The sequence below is a fragment of the Stereum hirsutum genome (assembly GCF_000264905.1).
Source record: "Stereum hirsutum FP-91666 SS1 unplaced genomic scaffold STEHIscaffold_9, whole genome shotgun sequence".
Lineage (NCBI taxonomy): Eukaryota > Fungi > Basidiomycota > Agaricomycetes > Russulales > Stereaceae > Stereum > Stereum hirsutum.
The window spans coordinates 972724-996770 of NW_006763139.1; the positions used below are offsets into that span (position 1 = coordinate 972724).

General features: G+C 53.0%; 7 protein-coding genes across 7 annotated transcripts; 4 read left to right on the forward strand and 3 right to left on the reverse strand.

Annotated features, from left to right (window-relative positions):
* Positions 1-26: 26 nt before the first annotated feature.
* On the reverse strand, positions 27-2656 carry STEHIDRAFT_99009 (uncharacterized protein). The gene is made up of 5 exons (XM_007305459.1): positions 2518-2656; positions 2169-2448; positions 1739-2103; positions 980-1645; positions 27-920 (listed from the first exon to the last, which is right to left on the reverse strand). Exons 2-5 carry the CDS (start codon positions 2419-2421, stop codon positions 249-251), a joined length of 1956 nt encoding a protein of 651 aa, XP_007305521.1. The 5' UTR covers positions 2422-2448; positions 2518-2656; the 3' UTR covers positions 27-248.
* Positions 2657-5006: 2350 nt separating this feature from the next.
* Positions 5007-8093, reverse strand: STEHIDRAFT_80858 (cyclin-domain-containing protein). Its single transcript, XM_007305219.1, has 3 exons — positions 7957-8093; positions 6723-7865; positions 5007-6474 (listed from the first exon to the last, which is right to left on the reverse strand). The coding sequence occupies exons 2-3, from the start codon at positions 7830-7832 to the stop codon at positions 5560-5562; spliced, it is 2025 nt and encodes a 674-aa protein (XP_007305281.1). The 5' UTR covers positions 7833-7865; positions 7957-8093; the 3' UTR covers positions 5007-5559.
* Positions 8081-8788, forward strand: STEHIDRAFT_122385 (uncharacterized protein). Its single transcript, XM_007305460.1, has 2 exons — positions 8081-8378; positions 8463-8788. The coding sequence occupies exon 2, from the start codon at positions 8506-8508 to the stop codon at positions 8734-8736; it is 231 nt and encodes a 76-aa protein (XP_007305522.1). The 5' UTR covers positions 8081-8378; positions 8463-8505; the 3' UTR covers positions 8737-8788.
* A 936-nt stretch (positions 8789-9724) lies between these two features.
* STEHIDRAFT_169381 (MFS general substrate transporter) lies at positions 9725-12452 on the forward strand (the record flags this gene model as incomplete). Its single annotated transcript, XM_007305461.1, has 13 exons — positions 9725-9926; positions 10007-10026; positions 10099-10109; positions 10176-10236; positions 10314-10331; positions 10426-10694; positions 10755-11102; positions 11168-11304; positions 11371-11442; positions 11502-11604; positions 11672-11685; positions 11760-12202; positions 12262-12452. 13 exons carry the CDS (start codon positions 9725-9727, stop codon positions 12301-12303), a joined length of 1740 nt encoding a protein of 579 aa, XP_007305523.1. The 3' UTR covers positions 12304-12452.
* Positions 12453-13490: 1038 nt separating this feature from the next.
* On the forward strand, positions 13491-15878 carry STEHIDRAFT_122387 (uncharacterized protein). The gene is made up of 9 exons (XM_007305462.1): positions 13491-14043; positions 14111-14249; positions 14319-14393; positions 14453-14647; positions 14733-15085; positions 15151-15216; positions 15275-15394; positions 15462-15563; positions 15622-15878. The coding sequence occupies exons 4-9, from the start codon at positions 14474-14476 to the stop codon at positions 15707-15709; spliced, it is 903 nt and encodes a 300-aa protein (XP_007305524.1). The 5' UTR covers positions 13491-14043; positions 14111-14249; positions 14319-14393; positions 14453-14473; the 3' UTR covers positions 15710-15878.
* Positions 15879-18905: 3027 nt separating this feature from the next.
* Positions 18906-19881, forward strand: STEHIDRAFT_80863 (transcription initiation protein spt4). The gene is made up of 3 exons (XM_007305220.1): positions 18906-19130; positions 19297-19405; positions 19523-19881. Exons 1-3 carry the CDS (start codon positions 18993-18995, stop codon positions 19642-19644), a joined length of 369 nt encoding a protein of 122 aa, XP_007305282.1. The 5' UTR covers positions 18906-18992; the 3' UTR covers positions 19645-19881.
* A 134-nt stretch (positions 19882-20015) lies between these two features.
* On the reverse strand, positions 20016-23923 carry STEHIDRAFT_99017 (alpha/beta-hydrolase; the record flags this gene model as incomplete). Its single annotated transcript, XM_007305463.1, has 6 exons — positions 20016-20596; positions 20706-21328; positions 21507-21593; positions 21682-21737; positions 21875-23744; positions 23816-23923. 6 exons carry the CDS (start codon positions 23921-23923, stop codon positions 20548-20550), a joined length of 2793 nt encoding a protein of 930 aa, XP_007305525.1. The 3' UTR covers positions 20016-20547.
* Between the last annotated feature and the right edge of the window lie 124 nt (positions 23924-24047).

Genomic DNA, 24047 nt, shown 5'->3' on the forward strand with positions numbered 1-24047 from the left:
AAGCTCAGTCACACACAATGTATATACGAGACATGAAAAAATGCATTGCCATAGAGGGGTCATGAGAGCAGGGGAACATAGGTGCAAGTAATTACGGTGATGATATTGAACAGAGACATGGCCTTCTTCACCGACAACGTGCCCCAACATTGCCAATGAGTGATTTCCAGCCCGTTATCAAAGAAGTAGAAATCGCCACACTTTTGTCATGAATATGAGAAAGGAAAGAGGTCGATCGATCGTGAGTTTCAAAAGACGCAACGGTCAAGCCCGAGCAACTTCAACACAACCTCCGTCGAGCAATCCTCGCTGTTGACGTCCCCAACATATCCTACACCACCCTTCCCGATCCTTGAGAACACAACCGGAGCCTCCTCGTAATCGAGGACTGGTGGTGCAGTGAAGGGCTTGACAGGAGCCTTGGTATCCGCGACACCGTAGAAGACATCCTCGGCGGAGGACACCCTGATCTGCAACGCCTTCATGCCGTAGGACAACGTGAGCCTCTCGTTGTCGCCGGACTTGAGGATGTCAGCACGGCGTGGGTTCAAGGTACTGACAATGCGGGAGTAGGAGCCGCAGGTCCATGAGAGACCCCAAGGACGACGGAAGAAGGTGTCGAGCTCGACGGCGGAGACCTGGGAGGCGAACTGGCCACCGAAGACAACGAGACCGCCATGGAGAGCGTACTCGACGAGGGAGGCGAGGACCTTGACGGCCTCGATGTGCTCGATACCGGCGTCGGTAACGAAGATCGCGTCGAACTTGGAGTTGTCGATGGCGGAAAGGGCAGAAGCCTTGTCCTTGACGTGAGTGATGATCGCTTTCTTCTCGAGGCCGGCCATAACGTGCGCCAGGGAAGATGAGTGCTCGGCACACCAGTCGAGGCTGATGACGAGGACAGGGGGCCTGTGGTAGACCTAGCAAATGTATCATCTCAGTAAATCGAACAAAGTGGGAGAAGAACAAGAGGACGTACCTCGGGCAAACCAAGCATGGACAAAACGATCTCAACGGAGGCATCCTCGGAGTTGACATCGCCGAGGTAGCCGACCCAACCGTCACCGACCTTGGCGTACGCAGCTGGGGCCTCGTCGTCGCCGACTGCGGAGCGGTGGGTGCAGTCGCTGACGGTCGAGGGAGTAACTGAACCGCTGTCGGCAGAGGGACCGTAGAAGGCGTGGGCGGAGTTGTTGACCCTGACGTTGAGGGCCTTGACGCTGTACTCGAAAGCCAGCTTGTCGTTGCCCTTGAGCTTCTCGTAGCGAGCCGGGTTCAAGTTGTACAACAAGCGGCGGTAAGAGCCACAGCTCCAGTCCAAATTCCAGGCAGTGAAGAACTTGTCGAGCTCAACGGGGGAAACATTGCTGCTGAATTGTCCACCGAAAACGACGATTCCACCCCACTTGGTGTACTCAACGAGCTTGGCGTGAACGTGGGAGTGCTCGCGGCGCTTGATGCCGGCGTCGGTGACGAGAATAGCCTTGGGGTTGCGGGCAATGGCGTCAACAGCAGTGGAGTGGTGCTTGATGTGAGAGACGTGCGAGTGGCGCTCAAGGGCGACGCGAAGGTTGGCCAAGACGGCGTCGTGGAAATCTTCATGCTCGAGGCTGAGGATGACGACGTGGGGCTTGTTCTGAACGTGCTGACGAACGGAAGAACAAGCCACATGAGTATACAATATAGCATGGAACATGGTATGGATGGTGGCTGGACCAGAGGAAAAAAGGACACTTACCTCGTGAATCAGGTTCAACATGGAGAGAATAACCTCGACGGAAGGCTCTTCGCTGTTGACGTCGCCGAGATAGCCCACCCAACCTTCGTCAACGCGAGCGTAGACGGCAGGCGCCTCATCCCACTCGTCCTTGGCACCGTAGAAGACGTGGTGGTCGAAAGGAACCTTGAGGTTGACGGCCTTCATGGTGTACTCGTAGGAAAGCTTGTCGTTGCCATGAAGCCTCTCAGCCCTGCGAGGGCTGAGATGGTGGGTAGAGCGGGTGTAGGAACCGCAGCTCCAGTTGAGACCCCATGGGCGGAAGAAGGTATCGAGCTCGACCGAAGAGATGTTGCTGCTGAACTGGCCAGCAAATACGACGGTACCTAAACAGCGTAAGAGTGTGAGTATAGTCGTTCAACGAACATTCAAGAGGAAATAAGCCACGAACCGCCATTCCGGGTGTACTGAACAAGAGCGGCGAGAACGCGAGCGGCCTCAGCACGCTCAACTCCGGCGTCGGTGACGAGAATACCCTTGGGGTTACGAGCGATGGCCTCGAGAGCGGCCAGGTTGTTTTTGGCATGGACGATGTGGGCCTTGGCTTCGATGGCGGCAACGATAGGGGCAAGAGCCGAGTCGTGGAAAGTCTCGTGCTCGAGGCTGAGGAGAACGATATGGGGCTTGGTGGTGTTGGGAGACATGGTAATTATAGGGGTGGTGACACGGTCCTTTGGAGACGAAGGTGGAGACAGCTTGGGTGAGATGGGAAAAGGTGAGGGTTCGAGAAACGAACGTACCAGAGTATTTATAGTTTTAGGGAATGTTGTTCGAACAAGAACAGACAGATGGACTTTCGGAGTGAACAAAGTAGCTATCGGGCACCAGTGCCAATGCAAACAAAAGAGACAAATCGAAAGGGGAGTAGAACGGGCTGCGGTGTCATGTAGCACAACGCGGGCCAATTTATAGGGTTTTGTGCGCCCCAGTGGTCCCTTTTACATCAGGGCTGTCCGCACTGCTCCCACATACGTGTCATTCTGGAAGAAAGAAAGGAAGGAAATAAATTCAGGATACGATATTATGGCAGATGTTGGTATAACGACAACGCGCTTCTCCTCGTTCGTAACCTTCCGTCTGCAGATCAACCATAATAGCCGATGCTTCTTGCGGGCCCTGATCACCGGATGAACGTTCTGATTGGTGGCATTTCTGAGTCGAACGACGGCGATTGATGAATTATTACTGCATTCGGGCCCACCTGGTCCCGATGCCTGGACGCTGCTGGCCAGAAGCATCGGCTGAAGGGTCACAAGCAATTTACAGTTGCACAGTCTTACGGGGTGCGTGCTGCTCCGGCGGAAAAGTTGGACGACTATTATCCATCGGTTGCGCTTCGAGGATGTCAGTCTCCGGAGGTTCAGCATCGAACATAGGATACTTGTAGAGGTGTAAGTTCTACACATCGTTATCCCGCACCATCGCAGTTCCTCTGTGAAAGGAGCAGAGTGCCTGTTCCTGCCAAAAGGACCGCAGTCTAATAAGACCTTCACAAGCTTCAAAGCTTCACAACCCATACACAGCCATGAATGCGTATATGGCCCCCGGTGCCAAGGGGCAAGACGGTTGCCACTTCGCTTCCGCTAGAAATCAGTCCAGAAGTCCAGAAGTGATATCACCGCACAAGATACCGGTCTCTCGTACCATTCACGACAAGTCCACTGGTACTGCTCGTCCGGAAACGAGCTCAAGTGCTTTGTCTTTGGGATAAAGGTAAGACCCTATAAAGCAAGGTTTAGGACGCACGGTGAGCTTGCTTGCTACAACAACATTGAGCGAGCGAGCGGCAAACCCGGTTTCAGATATCATGAGGACGGGCATTCCGACCGAGTCCACGCTGAGGCGTCGGATGCGTTGCAGGGTCTCCGGCATTACTTCTCCGCATTTCTCAGTCGGTATCCAGGCTGTTGCGATCACAGAGAAGGAAAGCTCGGATGAGTTGGGCACGTACGCGACGTCGACGGGGCACAACCTCCAGCGCTACCGCCAACTTCTTCGAACAATAGCCTTCGGTACCATTCTGCAAGGGTGCCCAAAGCGCAATCGAGCAGGAGATAACAAAGTACTCGCCGTGTTTCGTAAGCTGGGTTGAATTGTATGATTTTGCGTGCCTTGCCCATGTCAATGGACAGAAAATGAACTTGAACCGGTCAAATATAAGTAGCCAACAAAAGGAGAAACCCATTGTGGAGATATAGGTACGACGTCGACGTCTCCCGAGTATCCTTGGGGTGGGGCCATTGATCAAGGGGGGCACGAGGGACACGACCATGGAGACAGTCGAAGTTGCGTCGAAGTGGAAAACAAAAGCATTTGACGCGCTCGCGGCGATTGCCGTCGTGTGGCGCAAGTGGCGTTCTTGCTTGATCACGGAGGAGGACGTGTACAGTACTTATATGCTTCTCGATTGTAAGATGGACGTTTTTTTTTATTGTAGTGTTCAAAGCATAAGGACCCTTTAGCTTCAGAAAATGCAAAGCTGCTTCTTCTGTCCGGCATCTGGCAAAAGATCTTGGCAGTAATGTGCCACCCTCGAATTCCGACAGACGATGGAGTGGGGCTTCCTCAAAGCGAATTGAACGGACATATTAGGGGTATAATAGGATATTGATGTCATAAAGCATCGCAGACAGTCGGCATTATTTCCACCAGATTCATGCATTTGATCATCCTGATGCTGAGCTCGAAGGCCATCCGAAGATGATGCGCAAGACACGGACGAAGAGACTGTTCTGACTAAGTACCGGTCAAGGCTACCTGTTCTAACCAGACTATGGATGACCATCAAAGGGGGCCTGTCACGGTGTGCCAGAGTTAATTTTAAATTTGGTGACAACCATAAAGTTCCCGCATGCCGGCCAGCTGCAGGAGGTGCGAGAACAAGACATGAACACCAGCGAGACGGAGAACCCAAGTCAAGTACCATACAACTTGCCGGAAGCCCAAGACATCCATGACACATACAATAGGAGAGAAAGTTGAACGGCTACGGGCCACGCACTTGTCGCGCATCCGATTCAGAGTCGCCGCTAAGTAGAAAGTTCATTCTCCGCGAACCTCTCCGCGTCCTGGTTCGTCGACGCCGCATCAGTAGAATCACGGCGAGAACCCTTTTCGATCCTCACCTCAAATTAGACAAGTTCCTGCCACCATCGACCTCAGTATCATGCCATGACCCATATAAGTCACATATATATACGTGTAAGTACCACTCCCTGTAATAATATCAGCCATTCGCTGAGTCTCGGAAGCGCGCGCTCGCATTAGGGGTTGAAAGAGAACCATAAGACCGATCCGTAATTGTATCTTGTAAATGTACGTGTAGGTGTAAGAGTTTGGAGAGTATGATGGGACGTGAGAATGACAATGAGGAGATGAGGAGAAACTGAAACTTGAGAAAGAGCCGAAGACGGAGATTGAGACTTGGAGCCGAACAAATACCACTGATAATCGACGATGGACGGATCAATGGATCAAAGAAGAGAAGCGCGCAAGGAGCCAGTCAAAAACATTGAACGGTTAACAACGAAAGTATTTATAAGTAGACACGAGAACGAAGAACCACTGACGAAGCTGCGACGAAGAGAATGAGATGACTCGACATGTGTAAGTATGGACCTTCAGCAGAACACCAGCGATCAAAACCGTCAATTAAAATCGAGCAGGCCGAGCGGCCCAAATTCAAACGAAACGAACAAAAAGAAATCCGCCCATCCATTCATGACAAAGCACGATCAAGCATCGACAGCAACATCCCTCGATCTCCAAAGCACGCAAGCGCTCTACGGACTCGCCATCCTCACATCTCCCGCCGCTCTCCTTCCCTTGAATCCTTCCGCCACAGTGCCTACCCGTGTCCCACCCCCACGGCCGTCTAAAGCCTCCGCCGTCCCTCTCCTTGTAATAAACAATCCACCGCCCCCTTCCCCATCCTCGTCCTCCTCCTCCGTGTCGTCGTCGTCGTCGTCATCGTCGTCGTCGTCGCCTCGCCTGCCCCCTCCGACCACACTTCCGTTGGCTCTGATAGTCGGCTCATCATCCGTACTCCCAAAATCAGTCTCCCGATCCGTCTCCGTCATCTCCGTCGTATCCGTATCCGTACCGTCCGTCACATCAGAGCTAAGACTCACGAGCGAGGTTGTGGAGCGGGAAGCATGGAATGAAGGGGTACGAGCGTTCTCAGAGGATGAAGGGATGGCGTCCACGGGCGAAGGGCCTGGTCCAGGGGTAGCGGAAGCAGAAGGAGTGCGGGAGGAAGAAGACGGGTGAGCGGATGAGTGATGCGAGGGCGTTGAGTGGGGATGAGGATGGTGATTTGTGTGGGCGTGGTGTGTGGAGTTGACTTCCGAGTGAGAACTACCGCTGGGATGTCCATGCTCAAATCGCCCACCAGGGCCATAAGCATCGAAAGCTCCCAAAGCATGTGCTGGTGCCGACAGTCCACCCGGTACAAATGACGAATGTGGATGGGGGCTCAGGGGTGAGGGTTGTGGTGCGGAAGGAGTGCCGGGAGCAGAACCGGCAAGGGCGATAGGGTTCGAGGAGGGCGAGGGCGGTATAGAGTGGGTTTGGGAGAAGAGGATGAGCTGATCCGCGTAGTGTTGCATTTCGTGATCAGAGATCATGAGGCGGAAGTCGTTTAAGAGCAGGAATTGGAGTTCAAGTTGGTTGAGCTCGGCTTGTGGGAGACCTCCAACCTATTCGAAGAGATATAATTCAGTGGAAGTCATTTTACGGCGATACCGATTTGCGGAGAAGGAGCCAAAAGGGGACGACAAGGGTTGCACATATGGAGAAGCGTTTGTTGAACGCGCTTCACACGTGCTAACGCGAGATGGGCATGGATGTTCACATATGGAACACGTGCACCGAGTTTTTTTCGGCAAGTGCAGCAATTGTGCGACCCGACAAACGAGGATAATTAGCAAAAGACATATGGACATACCTTAGCGTACCGAGAATTGGTGTAAAATACATCACTGAAGAACTTGCTCGCGACGGTGACTCCGGCGATGACCAGCCTGTGGATATTGTACGAGTCGATAACAAAGGACCTCCCAGTTGCCTCAGTTGCTATCCGTGCCATCCTGTCAAAGTATACGAGGAGGGAGAGAAATACTTGATTCGTTGTGGGACAATATTTAAGAATACGGAGAAGGTATGCTTCAAGGGAGATTGTGGGGACGTTGCGGGCATGGAAGGACAATGAGGATGAAGGGGTGGCGAGTGCATTGCGGGAAGCATTTGTGAGAGAACGCCAGATAGGCCGCTGCTGGAGCTCTGGAAGGTTTGGATAGGTATGATGGGAAGAGTGGGAATGAGATGGAGATTCGGACGGAAGGTTGTCGTTTGCGGCGGCGATCTGAGTGAGGAGAGATGCAAGCAGACGAAGGAGATCCTGGGCGGGATATTGGTGAATATCGACCGACGGTCTCGAGCTCTCCGGTGGTGGTTGACCCGAAGCGGACGTCGGATGTGGTCTGTGGTCAGTCCTTTGCGTGGCATGGGGTGTAGAGGATGATGCAGAGGACAACGAGGCGGCAGATGACGCAGCATGAGAGGACGACGAGGACGACAGTGAAGGGTGGGTGGAGGACGAGGACGCCACGTTGGGCTGGGATGGACGTGAAGCTGAGGTAGAAGATGAAGCGGACGAGGAGGATCTCCTGGACGATGGCGGCTGCTGTCTCTGCGGCTGCTGGGGCACTGGGGGACTATGAATATTTGGGTGATCGTGCTGTACGGGATGGGCCAGAGCGAGCATGGTACGTCGGGGGAGAGAGTGAGCTGGCTGTGGTCTAAGTCGTGGCGAGTGACGAGCGGAGGGAGCGAGATGTCGACGACCAGTAGCGAGCGCCAGAACCGAAAACGCGTGGGGGCGCGCCGTCACATCGGTCACGTCCCGCCACACACGTGTCTCACTCCCGCTCCGCCCGACGCATGCCTCCCTCGTCCCTCCACTCGACTCATCATCAGCTTCTCCACTCATGTTAAACCCGTATCCGCACCATGCATATTTCTTCTGACAAGAGTTCGTATGTCCTCGCTTTACCATGCTGAAATCGATGCTATATAGAAAACCTACGGCCTGAAACAACAAGTCACAGACCGTCAATTCGCGGCAATGTGCACGCAAACGTTACCATACCGCAGCCTGTACCCCAACGTGTCTTGCTTACCTTCGTCACGCATGCTTTTCTGTCAGCTCGAGCGGAACTAGCAACCTATGCCGAGTCCGTTGCTCTTCCCCCTACCTCCGTTTCCGAGCATCTCCAGAAGATGACGCGTCCTCCGTCCACTCAGCCAAGTGTTCCGCGGTAAATAGCCTATGGTCAATCTGTCAAGCCTCTACCGGCCAGTGAATGTCCTGCATCTCAGCAGCGACTGAATTTGCTGCGTAGTTTCGTGTATGTTGTTGGAAGTGCAGGAAATGGGTGGAGGGGCATCAGATGAGAGTTGATTCTCGTCATCCTCGCACGCGACCACGACATTTCAATTCTTTGCCACCACACATAATTTATGCTTAATTGCCATGACTCGAATGTGCTCTGCGTCCACCCTGGGACACATAGTTTTACTCTTCTGTACTGCTGCACGGTCTGTGAGTCCCTTCGAGTCTGGCAAAAACTCCGTGATAGAATATCGCACCCTAGCGACAGTGCTGACCGGGATTCTCTGATTGAAGAATACGAATTGCGTACATCTGTCTCTTGACACTGCCTATTTGCATGGACCCGTTTTGGACGTGTTCTGCTTGGTCCACAACGCCTACGTCAGAATCACTGTCTAGCGCAGAAGAACTTCTTTCGACTATATTTGACGGCTTCGACAGCCAGCCGACCTATTTCTACGCAATCTGCGACTACTCTACGACTCCCGACTTTCGTCGTCGCAGACGGACGGACGCTCCCAAGGTTCTTTTAGCGCGGCCGCGACAATCTTTCCACAATGACGCATGATCAAAGCACCGACTTCTTCGCTGAGCCGTCAATCCGCCTTGCGCACGTCCTTGTTCTCCTGCCGTTTACCCCAGGTCGAGTGCTATTCCTGGTGCGTTATAAATAACGTTCACTGGCAAGCTTGCGGCCTTGCAGGGTCTTGTACCTATTCTTATAGCTGGCGTGCCTTCCATTTGTATTATCATATTTTATGTTGCGCCGGACCGTCAAGTATTGGACATCCTCCCATCCTTGCCACTCAAAAGCGCGATGTCGAATGTGGGCAAAATTTGTCACGAAAATGCACCTGCTCAAGCCTAATCACCCTTTCTTTCCCGCAGAGCACGCTTGGCTCCACCTGATCCATAGAACCAGTGCGTCGATCCCTTCATCTGCCCTTACCCCGCGTCATCATCTACCCTCCTTCGCCTTCGCCCTACCCGTCCCCGAACATATTTCTTCTCACCTCGCTCTCGTTCAGCTGTCTCGCCACCCTCCTTCAAGCAGCCTGCTCTCTTCTGTTCACATTTACTCCGTAAAAAGGCGTAAATACCCACCCCTCTCACTCCATTCTTCCCTTGCTGACCTCCATCTCTCATCAGCTCTCATTCCTCCCACGGCTTATCATACCGGTCCACGACGTGATTATCAGATTGTGAGACGCCTTCCCACCGCTTACTCCCCTCGTCCATCCTCCTCCCATATCCAGTCCCTACGTCTACACCCAACGCCACCCCGCGCACGAATGACAGGCCTGCCGCAAATGCCGATCACCCCCCTCCTGGTCCCTTTCCTCTCTTGTTTTTAGAAAGATCCTTGCCGGGTCTGCATCCGAAAAGATAGACGCACACCCTCGATTATCTGATAAAAGGATGTGAGCAGCGCAAGAGAAGGCGGTTCCCTTGTGCCCCCAGTCGTTGCGCGTTTGACTTTTTCGTCGCGTCCTGTGGCCCTCTGCTCTTCTGTCCATACTCTCTCGTCCAATCTTTGACTAGTTGTGCAGACGACAATGTCGACTGTCAAACAATCCGAAAAGGTCGCAACGACACCCGTCGAGGAGAAAGAGAAGTCCTCGCTCGAAGGCCGTCCGGGGACCGGTTCGGTCGTCGGTAGCGAGAGGTCTCTGGGCTATGGAGGACTTTCTGGCGGTAGGAAGCCATTGCCGATCGCATGGCGCGGGGTGATGATAATCTTGACCTGTCTTTGTGCTTGTGAGTCATTGTGGTCCCGTCATGGTCTAGTGACACACGATGTAGTGTATTATGTGCTGACATTGGTTCATGTTTATTAGTTGGGAACCATTGGTCGAACGTATGCGTTCTTTGGCTCTTGAAGCTTGATGTGTGACGCAGACCACTGATCATAACATTGTTTGGAGAATAGGCTCTCATTGTGTAAGTTCTTTATGTTGTTATGAAATGATGCAGGATGCCATGCTAAACGTGTCGTGCAAATCGCAGTGCACTCAAGACTACGATCATCAGCAACCTCAAGATTAACAACTCCGAGTTCGCCACTCTGGTACGTCTCCCTATCACTCATCCTTGCCTCAGAACTCCACTGTTCAGAAGTCTAATTCATATCATCGTCTCTTCCAGGTCGCTGTCACCAATCTCGTAAGGCTCTCCCCATACATACTCCCCTATCTTCTTCCTCTCGGTTTCTCTCACAACGCTGATGAATTCCACTCCTCCTTTTCCTCTAAACTAGATGAACACCTTCCTCTGCATTGCGCTCGGCTACTGCATCGACAAATACGGTGGTGCCTCCCTCTCCGTCGTTCTTGCGGCCTTCCATCTTGCAGGCTCCATCGTCATGGCCGGCGCAGCGACCAACGGACTCAACAGCTACCCGCTCCTCATCGTCGGCAAAGTCCTCGCCGCTGTCGGAGACGGCTCCCTGGATAACGCGCAGCACAGGATCTTTTCGACATACTTCGCACCTGGAAAGGGCTTCGCATTTTCGATTGGTGCGATTTGGTGAGTGCGCCAGATTTCAGTGGAATAATAAAACTCCAAAATACTGAGAATCGTATTCAGGTCCGTCGCCAACCTCGCCCAATTTGCCGGACAGTCCACCGCCAACATTATCTCCACCTCCCTCGGCACCTACGCCTGGACGCTCTGGATCTCGTCCATCATCGCCCTCTTCTCCCTCCTCTGCGCCGTCTCGCTCGTCCTCCTCGACCGCTACCTCCGCGACAAGTACGAGGTGACGGACCACACGTCCGGCAAGCGACACGTGAAGAGCACGAACGAGAATATCAGCATGAAGGCGGGCGTTTTCAAGTTGAAGGCGATCAGGAGTTTGCCGATGAGCTTTTGGTTGGTCGTGGCGTTCGCGGTGTTCGAGAATGCGGGCGTGCAGAGTTTTGTGTCGATCTCGACGTGAGTTTCTTCATTCCCTTCTCATCATATTTGGGATAGCCCTTCTGACGTGTATCACTGTATAGACAATTTGCACAACAGAGGTTGAAGAAGGGAGCCGTTATCGGTGGATGGGTCTCTAGTTTCTACCTCCTCCTTCCGGCAGGATTGACACCCTTCCTCGGCATCTTCATCGACATGTACGGTCACCGTGTTTCTTTCCGTAAGTCTCTACATTATTATCGTGATGCCGACATTTGTTGATATTGGACTGCGTGTCTGTCGATAGTGCTCGCGTCTGGTGTCACATTCCTCATCTCGATGTTGCTCCTCAAGTTCTCGCACACTGTGCCTACGTTCGGTGAGTTACATCACTATCTACTGTTATACAGGTGTCTAACGTTTTGCGTTGTCTGTCAGTGGCTGCGTATGTGTTCTACGCTCTGTCCCAGGCTGTAACCCCCGCGCCACAAGTCGAGATTGTCCGCTCTATCATTCCTGATCCCGCGTACTTTGCCACAGGGTGGGTTATCTCTCCCCACCTTTCGCTTCCTATGATCGTGCTAACTACTCCCCATTTCTCTCGTTAGATTCGCTATCAAAAGTACAATCACCCCCTTTTCCCTCTCTTTCCTCACATATCTGACCTCTCATCTGTTCATTTTCGTCTCCATACAGAATCCGTCGTTCAAGCTTCCATCGTCATCATCACCACCGCCGCTGGCAGACTCCAAGACCTCTCCCCGACCAACTCCCTCGACCCCGCCGTCTCCCTCTGGCTCGCCTACGCCTTCGTCTCCGTCTTCTTCTCCGGCCTCATGGTCTTCCTCTCGCACTTCACCAACCTCCTCCCGGCCTCGACGCTCAGCCAGATCACGCCCGCCTACAAGAAGGCGGAGGTCGACAGGATGTGGAGTAAGGGCATGGCGAACGCTTCGAGCCTGAGGGGCGAAGTGATCGGCGAGGACGGAGACGGCGATGAGTTGAGTTGGGAGGAGAAGGAGAAGGTGTTGAAGGCGCCGAAGAGGGCGAGCAAGATGTTGGTCTCTGTTGTGGCACCTGCGGTAGGGATGGGGATTATCTTGCTCGGATGGGTCATGTTTGGGCTGGGCGTTTCTTGGGTGAGATATTTCTCTTTTTCCCGAGGCTGGTGGAGGGAGCGCTAATTGGAATCGCACAGGGCGTACACGGTTCTGTGATCGCGGGGACGGTCGGAGAGTGAAATGATAGCATTCGATGTCCCACTACCGTCGTCCCAGTTCAGGTCGGGCGGAGTCCCGATCTTTTTTTCGATTGGCTGATTTCTGGTCGGCTGTGGCGGAATGCTGTGTGGTAGACGCTATATCCTTTTGGCAACTGCTTTTCCATCGTGAATGATCGGGCCTGCTCTTTTGCGTTCTGTACTGCTCGGACATTGCGGCCTGGCAAAACAACCCATGAGAACTTGTGCTGCCAAGAGTCCCAAGACACACTGAACCCCAGTCGCCCGCACCTGCAATCTCATCCTCATAGTTCTCGACGTTCTAAAACCCCTCGGCGACAAAAAGATCATCGAAGCCAAACTCGAAGGCTTCGGTATCCGTCTAAACAAAAAACCACCAGCGATCAGAAAAGAAAAGGGACTCGGAGGTAACTGGTTCGGTGTGCCAGCGCAAGCTCTACTGCAAACCAGGAATATATATATATGCCTCAGGCGAGCGCAGTAGCCAGTGGCATACCCATATAGTCAAGTCACACCTGATATTCATAACTTCAACTCCAAAGTTAGAGATTGAGAGCATTTACAACATTTACCAGTCTGAACCGAGTCTCGAGAGGAGTCGGAGTTGCGGAGAATGAAAATTCTCACGGCGACTTCAACTCGAACACGAAGCTCGTGCAAACTTGAAAAGAGCTGTAAATACTACGCGCAGGCCTATGCCCCAGCCCCACAGATGGCGCTTGACTAGATCTACCGACTACGCCTACAAACGAGCAGGCATCGTGGGATACTGTATCGGCCTCAAAGCTCGTCGGACTTTCCCTCGCGAATGAGGGCTCCGCTCGATGGCGCGGGCTTTGATTCCTCGACATGAGTCCAGGCGTGCTGTCCTGTTGCATAAGCCCCTCCTCCAACATATCTAGACGCGTATCGACTAGGAGCAGCGACTGTTACCCATAAACGGACAACAACTCGTACCACCCAGGCGCCGTGACCCAAGTACGCGTGCGCTGCGAGGCGGCCGATCCCCGAGAGTCACTGCTTCGTGCCTTCCCTCCAACACAAGCTCGAGTGACATCAAGGAAGAATGCCGTGTCCAGCTCTCTATCTAAAACTATTTCCGGCAGGATGGCCCTGCCAGAGATATCAACTAGGTGTGTCGACTGTTTGGCAGAATGGGGACCAGATCTCTTGTAACGTCTGTTAGATGCTGCCAACGACTTCGTCTCCAGCACGCTATGAAGCGTCCGACTGTTCCGTTTTAGAACATTCACGTTTTAAGCTTACTCTTCCTCAATCTCTATGTTCCCCGTCCCGCCCCAAGCTGCCTTGCGGACGACTACTTTCTTCGACTATTCGTCCTTATCCGGCGCTGGCGATGAACACATCTACCCATCCAGGAGCATTCTAATCTCTTGATTACCTGGAGCACTCTCTGCGTGGATCTTGAATCCCGTGAGCGCACCACGGCATCGTCGAGCCCTCTCTTGTCATTGAACGGCGCCGGCTATCTATATTCCTTTTGGGATGTGAAGCATAGATCACAGCTACTCTTCGCTCCCTTTTCTATAGCTGTGCCGTTCTGCGAACGCGTCTGGGGTGCGTAGTCAAAGCTTTACAGCGGCACTTACTCCGAGGCATGCATCACCGACTTGTATATGTATGTCTCTTGGCCGATCCTGGTATCCGGCGCCTCACCCAATGATACCTATGGGCGACTAGTTGGCTCGACTGTCGTCTAGATCGGCAGGACAGGAAAGGGTTGGTAGTAGGTTCATTGATCTCATCTGAAGATCAACAGCTCCAACTCACAGATCCGTTCTGCCAGTTCCCTCCGTCCTTCAATCTCCGGTTCTCTGCTGTCCTTACAGCTATCTTGTGGTGGTCGCGTCAGAAGTGCGTAGTCAAGGATGTTGAGCTAAACTTGCATGGTCGCGTTTGCGCCCCCGTAGAGGATCTATATAGAGGTGGGTCCTTGTAATACTTTGTTTCGCCACCTTTCTCTTCTGAGTTGGTTTCATCTCTTCCTCCTCTAGCTCGGTCTAGGTATTGCCACCCCCTTCTCACCCTTTCAACATCATTCTTCACGGATAGTGATCCAATAGTTTCTGGTCCGTTCATGGTTGGTTTGACCAAGGCTATCACACCCTACTCATCCATTGATTGATAGATGGTTGGTACACGCTGCTTCATGAGCGTCGCCGGACGTAATTGGCTGGACGACAAGATCTTGAAGGGGCCGGACGTTAATGACGGGTCTGCACGTCAAGCATGGATCAAAATTGTCGTTGAAGAATTCATGGCGAAGCTTCGTCATCAGGAGGGCGTAGGGATTATTGGAGAGGACGGAAGGATGACCGCCAAGGTAAGTATCAGCTCTTGTTGTCGGAAAACGTTACTATCTACCAAGCTGATCTGTGCTAATTAAACTACCTCATTCTCTACATCAGAGGGTCAAGAAGTATATCAACAACCACACAAAGCGCGTGCTCGGCATACCCATCTCGCCTCGTCGCAGGCCCAGCCGTCGTGTTGTCAAGATAACGACCCCAGCTGCATCATCCCCTTCCTCGTCATCGACTACTAGAAAACGTGCTCGCAGCTTTCGTGACTACATTAAATCCTCCGACCCACTCGTTCGAGCTAAACTCAAGAACCTTGGAGCGCTCGAGAAGGAGGGTGCGATTACGAAGGATCTTAGTATGACGTTGTGGTCGAAGTTCATCGACTGGAGGATGGAATGCGAAGACGTGCTACGGATGCGGTTTGAATTGGAGGGTGGAGAGCATGCAATATCTCAGAGGTGAGTACGCCGGACAGATCTATATATAATGAATGCGGTCTAACTAACTGCTGTTCTGCCCTTAGCTCTCCTGCAGATTCCGAGTCGTCTGGAGAGAGTGGCATACAAACAACTCCTCTTACGAGTGCAAGGTACAAATGTCCCTATATGCACTTACGCAAATAGGCTCATATTTCCCTCTATGAATAGCAGTCCTGGCCTTCATTTTTCCGTGACGGATGTGCGCGCCTATCAGGATACCGACCTTGACGCTCCCTATGCCGCCCTGGCAGATACTACTGGAGGTAACGCCGAGGGGGACATGTCATGGTGAGCAGCCATAATTATGCTTACTGACTCCGCATTTTCCTAAATCAACAATCGATTCATGCCGTAGGCTCGAAGACCTCTCTCGTTCTGCTTTCAGTCCAACAACGACCTTCAGCTCGCCAGTCGGCACTGAGAGCGGGACTGTTCCTGTTCAGCTCGCAACAGTTAGGTACGAGCGCTACTACCTCCCTGATCACATATGTGACTAACGTACTTCAACTACGCAGCGATTTAACCTCAGTAGACCCTTTGAGAGGATTATCGGTCGCTCCGAACACCCTTGCCACCACCTCTATGGGAGACATGTCATCGTAAGTTCACCTCTTCATAGCCGAATTTCATTGAACGCCGTCTACCTGTAGCTTGGATTATCTATCACAATTCCTAAATGACCCTATGCCGTCGAGCTCAACTTCTGTCCCTTCTGCGCCTCACGGCGCTCCCACCCTTGCCCACCAGTCCTATGGCTACGATGACGCGTGAGTATAACATTAGTCCCATCGCTTCTGCTTGATAATCTGTATCTTCAATTCGAACTTAGTTGCCAAGTTCTATCTAGTACGGAACAGCTCCTCAACCCGGAGGTATACTTTGCGGAATGTGGCCACATCGCTGGGCTAGGCTACTGTTTACATTGCACGTTGTAGCCGACCATCCGTCGACTCGATTTTTATATCACTTTGCCTACTATTTATCGTGTCTCATGTTACGATTTTTGCTCGCATTGTGGAGTAATTGATATGCATTGCTTTATGCTGTGGTCATTGGGCTGTGGATCATGTTCGAGTGCCACACCGGTGAACGCCGAGATTAGGCGCCTCGTGTCGGATTATAAAGTTTCTATCCGAGTGAGTGACACAAAGACGTTATGCACGACACCCAAGCTGCGATAACTTCCGATACCCCACTGTCCTTCACTATTCGCCACTTTATAACCTTTCGAAAGTTCTAATCACGCTTCAGCTTGAAGTTGACGTGTAACCGCTCCTTCGCTCTCTTCACATCTCCAAATCGTCGCAGTCGCGCCTCAGTCATGCTCTCCGACGTTGATTGCGCCATCTTGACACTTGCTGGGCTAGTAGCTCATACTATCGATGTTGTTCTAGCAAGCCAGTGGCAGGCACTAGCTCTCTCTCCGTCTTTATGGTTCCTCCCTCGCCAAGTCCCTGTTGTTTTCCTCATGCTCTGCGCAGGGATCGTCTTCAAAAGCTGGAAGCGCGGTAGTCAAAGACGAACTCTCCATCCATTATCCTCAAGGAGCTTAGTACCAGCTCCACGATTTCAGTGAGTCTTAACGCTTCTCTCACATTGTTGCGAAACTGGTCTCATTGATCTCCATAAACGGTAGCTCGAGCCATCGCTCGTTGGCTTTTGTCTCGTCATTGCCATTTGTAATGGAGCGAACTCGGCGGGCTTTGTGGCGGACCTTTTCGGAATTCGTTCTTGGTGATTCGCCTTTGTCTTCCAGACGTCGACATAACGAATGCTCTCCAGCTAATCGACTTCCGACTGAGGTCCTGTGTCACATCTTCTTGGTCCTATCATTCGACTGGGCGGTCGGCGACTCGAACTCGGAATATGGCGATTCATCAAGTCCTCGCGCGCTGGGTTGGGTCACGGTCTCCCATGTCTGCCACCGATGGCGTGAATGTGCGATAGGCAACTCCTTGCTCTGGTCGAATCCCACTGGCTGGAACAATTCGAAGTGGATCGACGAGATGCTCCGCAGAGCAAGAACCGCGCCGCTTTCCATTCACAGGCAACCGATCCCGCCATATGATGTCGCTTCATTTTGTGTGGAGGCGCGTGCGCGGATTTCGGACCATATCCCCTCTCACTACTCTCGAATCGAGTCTCTTTGTCTTCGCGGTTCAGCTAGGGAGTTGCAGAGGGTGTTCGATGCCTGTGTGACCCATCCTTCGCTTCTGCGGGAGCTCGTGGTGTACTGCAATGGATCATCCCACACTTTGGACGACATGCAAAGCTCTTCATCGACCATCCTCACTTTACCTGAACATATCTCGCGGACAAACGCTTCTCCTCACCTACAACATCTTGACCTTCATATGGTGGCCGTTCCGTGGGCATCCCCTCTTTTCGGGTCAAACTTGCGACGCTTGAGCATCATTTCCCCCGTCGCTTCTACACACCTCACAGATGCCCAGTCCTGGTCGGTAGAAATAGATGAATGTCTCGACGCACTCTCAAGCATGTCATCGCTCGAAGACCTTACTCTCCATCATGTCTTTCCCGCTGCCAATCGCCTACAAGCTCCTCGGTTTCCAATCAACATGCCTCAGCTAGAGCAAATCGATTTCCGCGGCAGTATCGCCAGCTGTGCTGCAGTGATCTGTCCCCTCGACTGCCCCAGTATTAGACATCTGCAAGTCATTGTGTTGAACGCATTTCCTGATGGTGGAGACGTCGGCACTCTATTCGCGATGTTGGCCGAAAACCTTGCTACCGTCTCGTTCACTAGGACCTTGTGCCAGTTCCGATTCGCTGCGAACGACCAGATCATCTCCTTCTCCGACATCCCTCTCCAATCCGGCACGCGTAGTTCCTTTACATTGATTCTAGCTGCGCGGGGTCCATGGCTAGAACAGGATACAATCACGACGTTCTCTCAGTTCTTTCAGACCATCCATCTCCCAACACTCCGGCGTCTTCATTTATTCAATATCCCTCCCTTGATTACGAGTCAACACTGGGTCAACGCCTTCCAACACATGCGCCGACTCAAGAGCCTGCATTTCCACGACACGGCACCCGCAGTTTTCCCCAACACACTGTTGACTGTCGACAGCCCTAACGGACCAGCATTATTCTCGGAGCTAGACAACATCCACTTTCATTCAATTACATTTGGGCTACCTACCGAGCTCGGCCACGACCGCGTTATCAGCAGTACAGGGCCGCTGGACGGCGTGCGCTATCTCGATGTCTTGGCTACTGCTCTCGAAATGCGCTACCGACGAGGCTTCACGACCAAACAAGTGACATTCGACAGATGCTGCATCACGAACACTGCGATGGTCGCATTGGAGAAGCTTCATGGGATTGCGCTCTGGGTCGACGCCTCGTCGAGTACTGCTATTGTTCGTAGGAAATCTACTCACACTCCCTTTCCTTGATTTGAAGCCAGTGCAGGTTTGTGGCGACTGCTTATTGGACATTCTAATGTTACTTTACTGCGGCTTATAATGTCTTTATATCATGCAAGCACACAGTCTATATTATTTATAATAACGAAGGATGTGGAATATTTAGTGAATATATTGATACTTATGGACCAGTTCTTTTGCCAGTGGGATTCTTCTCGATGCTACTCTTCGTGCAAGTAGTAGCCTCCTACTCAAATCAACCCTTGAAGACTGAGAAAAATAAAGGGTCGTGGAAGAGGAACTCAAACTGCTGACAAAGCCTTTGCCACAACCAATTTCTCCCACACTCCAGTCCAAGAAGAGCGCCACATAACCGTGAACTTCCTCCTCAACCACCACCATCATATCATCCCCACTTCTTCAACAACTCTCACCCTCTCACTCTTACAAACACGCCTTGAAAACCAGACCCCCAACCTCTTCCTCCAGCCAAAATGTCCGCCTCAGGAACCGCCGCCATCCCGACTCAAGCGCGTCACAAACAACTCCGCGCATGCCTCTTATGCTCCGTCATCCAAACACCGTCCGATTTCCGACGTGTAGGATGCCCGAATTGTGAGGAGATCATGCAGGTGCGTCTCTCTCTCTTCCCTCTCTTCTTCCTCAAACTGTCGTGAACGAGGACGCTAACGAGCTCGTTGTACATGTTTCTATGGGACGCGACTTCACCGTGCGGCGAATTTGGTTTATGATATTTCATGGACGTATCTTGTCCTTGATGCGCGACTGGGAGAGCAGATGAAAGGCTCGCCTGACCGTATCCAAGTATGCACCACGACCTATTTCGACGGCATCATCTCCGTGATCGACCCCGAGACGAGCTGGGTGGCGAGGTGGCAGCGGACATGTACGTCTTTCCTTCCTGCGCTCCTCTATTCCTACACATCCCCCCGTCTTTATCTCACTACATCCTGCCATACATTCATACTTAACGGATACTGACTCGATTTTTGTAACTATACAGCGAAATACGTCCGAGGGATGTACGCAGTCCGCGTGAAAGGTCGCGTCCCAGAGGACGTCGAAGCAGAGCTCGAAAGCCGAGGGATAAAGTACCGGCCTAGAGACCAGACAGACCAGGACTGATGTTCACCTACACCGCATTCTTCCTCCTTCGCCGCCACATCCCCGTTCTTGCACTCCCTTTCGTCTATTGTCGCACCCATCCTCCATCACACCACACCCATCCTCCATCACACCACACCAAAAATCACCCCACTTTACCCTCCCGCTTCTCTATGCTTTCCGAGACGCAATCAAAGTCGCGCTCCGGCTTTCGGCTTCAGCTTCAGCTTCATGTGCCATGTAATCTATATCAAACGCCCCTCCGATCCTTGTACCAGTACAAACACACCATCGAACACTAATAAGCTACGCTACGGTCTAAATTACCACATCGCACATCACAAATCACAACCCACACACATTATAACCAACTACAACGCAACGACCACGGCAGGTATGGTATGGTATGATAATCCCTCGACAACGTAACAAACACCCATGAAACGAGAATACGAAGCTGGTCTGCTCCGACGATGGACGGTCAGATGGTCAACGAGAAACCCCAATAAAACAGTACTAGCGCAAGTGCATGATCAATGAAAAGAAAGGAATGTACAGGTAAAAGTCAACAACGAAGCAGTCGGTTTCGGTCTCGGTCTATATCCATATCTATCATCTATGTCGAGGCAAGGGTCAATAGGCAACGGGCAACGGGCAAAAGTACAACGGGTCCACCACGATAGGGCGAGAGTAGAGAGTCCTAGGCGAATGATACAATGACGAGACGAGGGGGCTGCAAGTGTGTGAGTGAGAGGACGAGAAATGTGCGTGCGTGCATGGATGGATGGATGGAGCCGTGCGTATAATTATGGGGAATGCAGGACGGACAGAACAGCGAATAATAAAGTACTCATTAATCATTAACTCATTAAATCATCAATCATACCAGCTAGGAAGGCCTTTGCAATTGCTAGAGCCTAGAGTCTAGAGCAATTCCTCCAAGACCCGATCATACTGGTGCGGCAAATGCGAGCTACAATCAATCACCAAACCCAAAATAAGTCAACGAAAACTCTCCGCCACGCCAAGGGGTATAAATCCAAAAGACAGAGAGAGTGAAAGAGAGATAGAGAGAAACGCACCTCAACATATCCCTCGCAAACACGATCTGCGAAAACACCTTCTCCACATCCAACACCTCAAACAACCTCAACCTATCCTTCCCCTTCCCACCCTTCCCTTTCCCTGCCCCTCCTCTTCCTACCCCCTTATCTTGTTCACCCACCCCCATCCCCATCCCCGCCACCGCCCCCATCCCCCTCAAATCCCCATCCCTAACCGCCCACAACACCCTCCCAGGCGGATACATCTCCCCACACATCATATTCGCCTCCAACGTCTTCCTAATACTCAAGAACCACCCCGGATCCTCCGGACTCCCAAAGCCCGTGTTCCACCGCAGTGCGGCGCGGGTGATCGAGGTATATCCTGCGTTCCTATTCATTGTGCTTGGGTCTTCCGAGTCTGAGTCTGAGTTTGGGTGCACATTGGTATTGGCATTGGCATTGGATGGGGAAGGGGATGAGGGGTTGGCGTTGTTGAGGCTAGATGTGGACGCGTTGTTCGCGTTGCAGAGCCAGGCGGCGGCGCGTGTTATGTCCCGTATGGAACCGAGTGAGAGACGGGAGACGACGTCGTGGGAGTAGACGAAGGAGGTGACGAGGTTGGAGGCGAGCGCGGAGAGGCGGGGGTCTGTTAGGCATCTGTAGTGTATGCGGGGGATGGTTAGTAGGTGATAGGTGAAAGGTGAAAGGGTGTTGGATTTTAATGAGTGAAGGGGTGAAGAACTTTGGTCAGTGGAGGGGTAAAAGATCGACGTACGGCTAGAATAGAGACAAAAGTAAGCACGAGAACGGAAACATAAATTAAGGGGGAAGACGTACAGGCCCAAAGCAAAACACCGAAACGCGTCTCCCGACGGGCAGACCGCTCGCTTTGACGGTCAGACACGTCGTCGGATCCGCCCAGGACTAGTCATCCATTCAGAACATGAGAAGTCATCGTAAGCGCAAGCAAGTATTGGGCAGTCTGAAGAAGGGAACGGAGAAAGGAACACACCATGGCTAATAACGCAGCGACGCCCGAGCCGAGACTATGTCCGCACATCACCAGCTCTACAACCCAACAACCCACCAACGCACCAAATCAAATCAGCAACCAAGTCCTCCCCCACTTCCTCTTCAATCCACCAAACAAGAGTAGGATCCTCTCCCTCCCTCACACGCTGAAAAACAACAAAAAAACAACTCACCAAACCCCAAATTCCGCCTCAACGCCTCCCTAACCGCCACATGCACCGGCTTTCCCTTCCCTCCCATCGCCCTCGCCATCCTCAACATCCCCCCATGCACCTGATACCTCGGCCTCACATTCTCACCATCCGTATATGTCGTGAAACTGGCGAGACTGACGAAAGAGCCGGTGCGCATTCGGGAGTTGATTACGGAGGGTGGGCGGGAGTGTGTTACTGAGGGTTGGCGGGAGTGTGTTACTGAGGGTTGGCGGCGAGAGCTGGTGGGGGAGGTGGAGGTGGAGGTGGGAGAGGACGCGGAGACGTGGACGGAGGGGAAGGGGAATAGACCGGGCATGCCTTCCCCATCGCTCTCCGCTCTCGCCGTCATATAATCCTCCTCCGTCTCCGTCTCTCCCCCTTCCGTCTCTGTTTCCTCCCCCTCCCCCACTTCCGTCTCCTCTCCCGCTCCCTGCTGCGTCCTATCCTTCTGCTGATACGCCCGCGATCCATACCCATACCCACCACTCCCAGCACCAGCACTAAACCCCCTCCCCTCCCCCTCCTCCCTCGCCGGCTCAAACTCCTCCGGCTCACACGTCAAATCCACCGCCAACTCATTCAACGACATCGTCCCCCTAAACACAAGCACGATCTGTCTCCGCGCGTGATCGGTGAGGACCCAAAAGCGGGGCATGCGATGTTCGTCGCCTATGACCGCTGACATCGGTCGAGCGCCGTCGGCAGCAGCACCACCAGCACCAGCAGCAGCAGGCGAAGAAGAAGATGAAGAAGGAGAGGAAGAGGAGGAGGAGGAGGAGGAAGGGGAGGAGGGGGAGGGATGACCGGTGGTAGCGTAACCCATGAAGATCTCACGGTCATGTCGTCCCAACAAGACGTTCCACCACGAATACCCCGCACCAGCCTGCGGTGCAGATATCCCAGCCGGACTCGGACTCGGACTCGGACTCGGACTCGGCATGGAAGCCTCACCGTCGAGTTTCGAGGCCTCGACTTCAGACGCATCAACGGCCTGTGTGAGCGTCGCTGCTTCGGCTGGGTGGTGTGTGGCGTCGGTGGGTGCGGAGGAGGGGTTCGCGTTGGGCACGGGAGAGACGCCGAAGAAGAGGAGGGAGGCGCCTCCGTAGCCTGCGAGGACCATTTTCGAGAGACGGCGGAGGGTATGTTTGAGGTCCTTATTGGACACACGGAGCGGTTTGCCTCCAGTGCGGCTCTGTGGCGGTAACGACGGGAATGGCTTCAAATTGAGGAGGGGCTTGGCGGTGGGCTGCAGCTCGTCGACCTCTGTGATGTCGGCGGTGATGATCTGTGTCTGATGGCCTCCAAAGCCGGAGGTAACGTCGCTCATGACGCTGACTTTACTCTCCGTCCTCTTTCTCGCCTCCCTTTCCGCGTGCTGCCCTCCCTCCTCGGACTCATCATGGAACGGGACCTCCTTCAGCGCCTTCATCCACTTGGCCACCTGCCAATCATGCGTGACGCCCTGCAATGCGCCCCACGCCACCAAGGCCTGGGCGACCTCACCAACGCCATACCTCTCCTCGGGCAGATGTTCCCCTAGCACGGGATCGTTCCACTCCTTCCTCACGAGCGTAATGAACGAAGCGAGTGAGAACGAAGCCTCGTCGGAGCCTGGGAATATAGCAGCGAGTGCGTTGATGGAGCCATAAGCCGCGACGATGGATGCAGAAGTGAGAGATTCGCCGAGGAGGATGGGGAGGAGGGTGAGCTGTTCGATGGCGGAGATGGCGGAGGCGATGGTGGAGGAGAAGGTGGCGCCTGTGTTGGCGCGACCGCCGAAGAGGGCGTAGTCGAGGACGGAGCCGGTGAGGCCTGCTGCACCTGAGGCTATTTCGCGGGTGATGCCAAACTGTGGCGCGAGTTAGTTAGTAGTAGTAGTAGTAGTAGGACCAGAGGGGGAAGAGAGAGAAAGAGACGCACGCCGAGCCTTGTGCCTGCTTTGGCAGCGGCGAAGCCGAAGGAGGAGGCGGTGGAGGCGATGTCGACGGTGTAGCGACCGTATCTGTCGACGAGAGTGTTGAGGGCCATGAAGAGAGTCATCGTCTGTCCATTCGGCCGTCACAGCGTTCAGAGCGTGAAAGGGCAACCAACAATCACGCGCCAACCGCAATGTCGACGCGTCTGTCGAATTCGCAATTCCGCACTTGGACAT

Bases quoted from the DNA above. Each gene is read 5' to 3' on its own strand.
- STEHIDRAFT_99009 (XM_007305459.1), bottom strand. From the start codon at position 2,421: ATGTCTCCCAACACCACCAAGCCCCATATCGTTCTCCTCAGCCTCGAG. The intron at 2,104-2,168 runs GTTCGTGGCTTA...TACGCTGTTTAG, and splicing joins TCAGTACACCCGGAATGGCG to GTACCGTCGTATTTGCTGGC. The intron at 1,646-1,738 runs GTAAGTGTCCTT...TCCGTTCGTCAG, and splicing joins TGTTGAACCTGATTCACGAG to CACGTTCAGAACAAGCCCCA.
- STEHIDRAFT_80858 (XM_007305219.1), bottom strand. From the start codon at position 7,832: ATGGTAAAGCGAGGACATACGAACTCTTGTCAGAAGAAATATGCATGG. The intron at 6,475-6,722 runs GTATGTCCATAT...CTCTTCGAATAG, and splicing joins CCAATTCTCGGTACGCTAAG to GTTGGAGGTCTCCCACAAGC.
- STEHIDRAFT_122385 (XM_007305460.1), top strand. From the start codon at position 8,506: ATGGACCCGTTTTGGACGTGTTCTGCTTGGTCCACAACGCCTACGTCA.
- STEHIDRAFT_122387 (XM_007305462.1), top strand. From the start codon at position 14,474: ATGAGCGTCGCCGGACGTAATTGGCTGGACGACAAGATCTTGAAGGGG. The intron at 15,086-15,150 runs GTGAGTACGCCG...TTCTGCCCTTAG, and splicing joins GAGCATGCAATATCTCAGAG to CTCTCCTGCAGATTCCGAGT. The intron at 15,217-15,274 runs GTACAAATGTCC...CTCTATGAATAG, and splicing joins ACTCCTCTTACGAGTGCAAG to CAGTCCTGGCCTTCATTTTT.
- STEHIDRAFT_80863 (XM_007305220.1), top strand. From the start codon at position 18,993: ATGTCCGCCTCAGGAACCGCCGCCATCCCGACTCAAGCGCGTCACAAA. The intron at 19,131-19,296 runs GTGCGTCTCTCT...CTGGGAGAGCAG, and splicing joins ATTGTGAGGAGATCATGCAG to ATGAAAGGCTCGCCTGACCG. The intron at 19,406-19,522 runs GTACGTCTTTCC...GTAACTATACAG, and splicing joins GGCGAGGTGGCAGCGGACAT to CGAAATACGTCCGAGGGATG.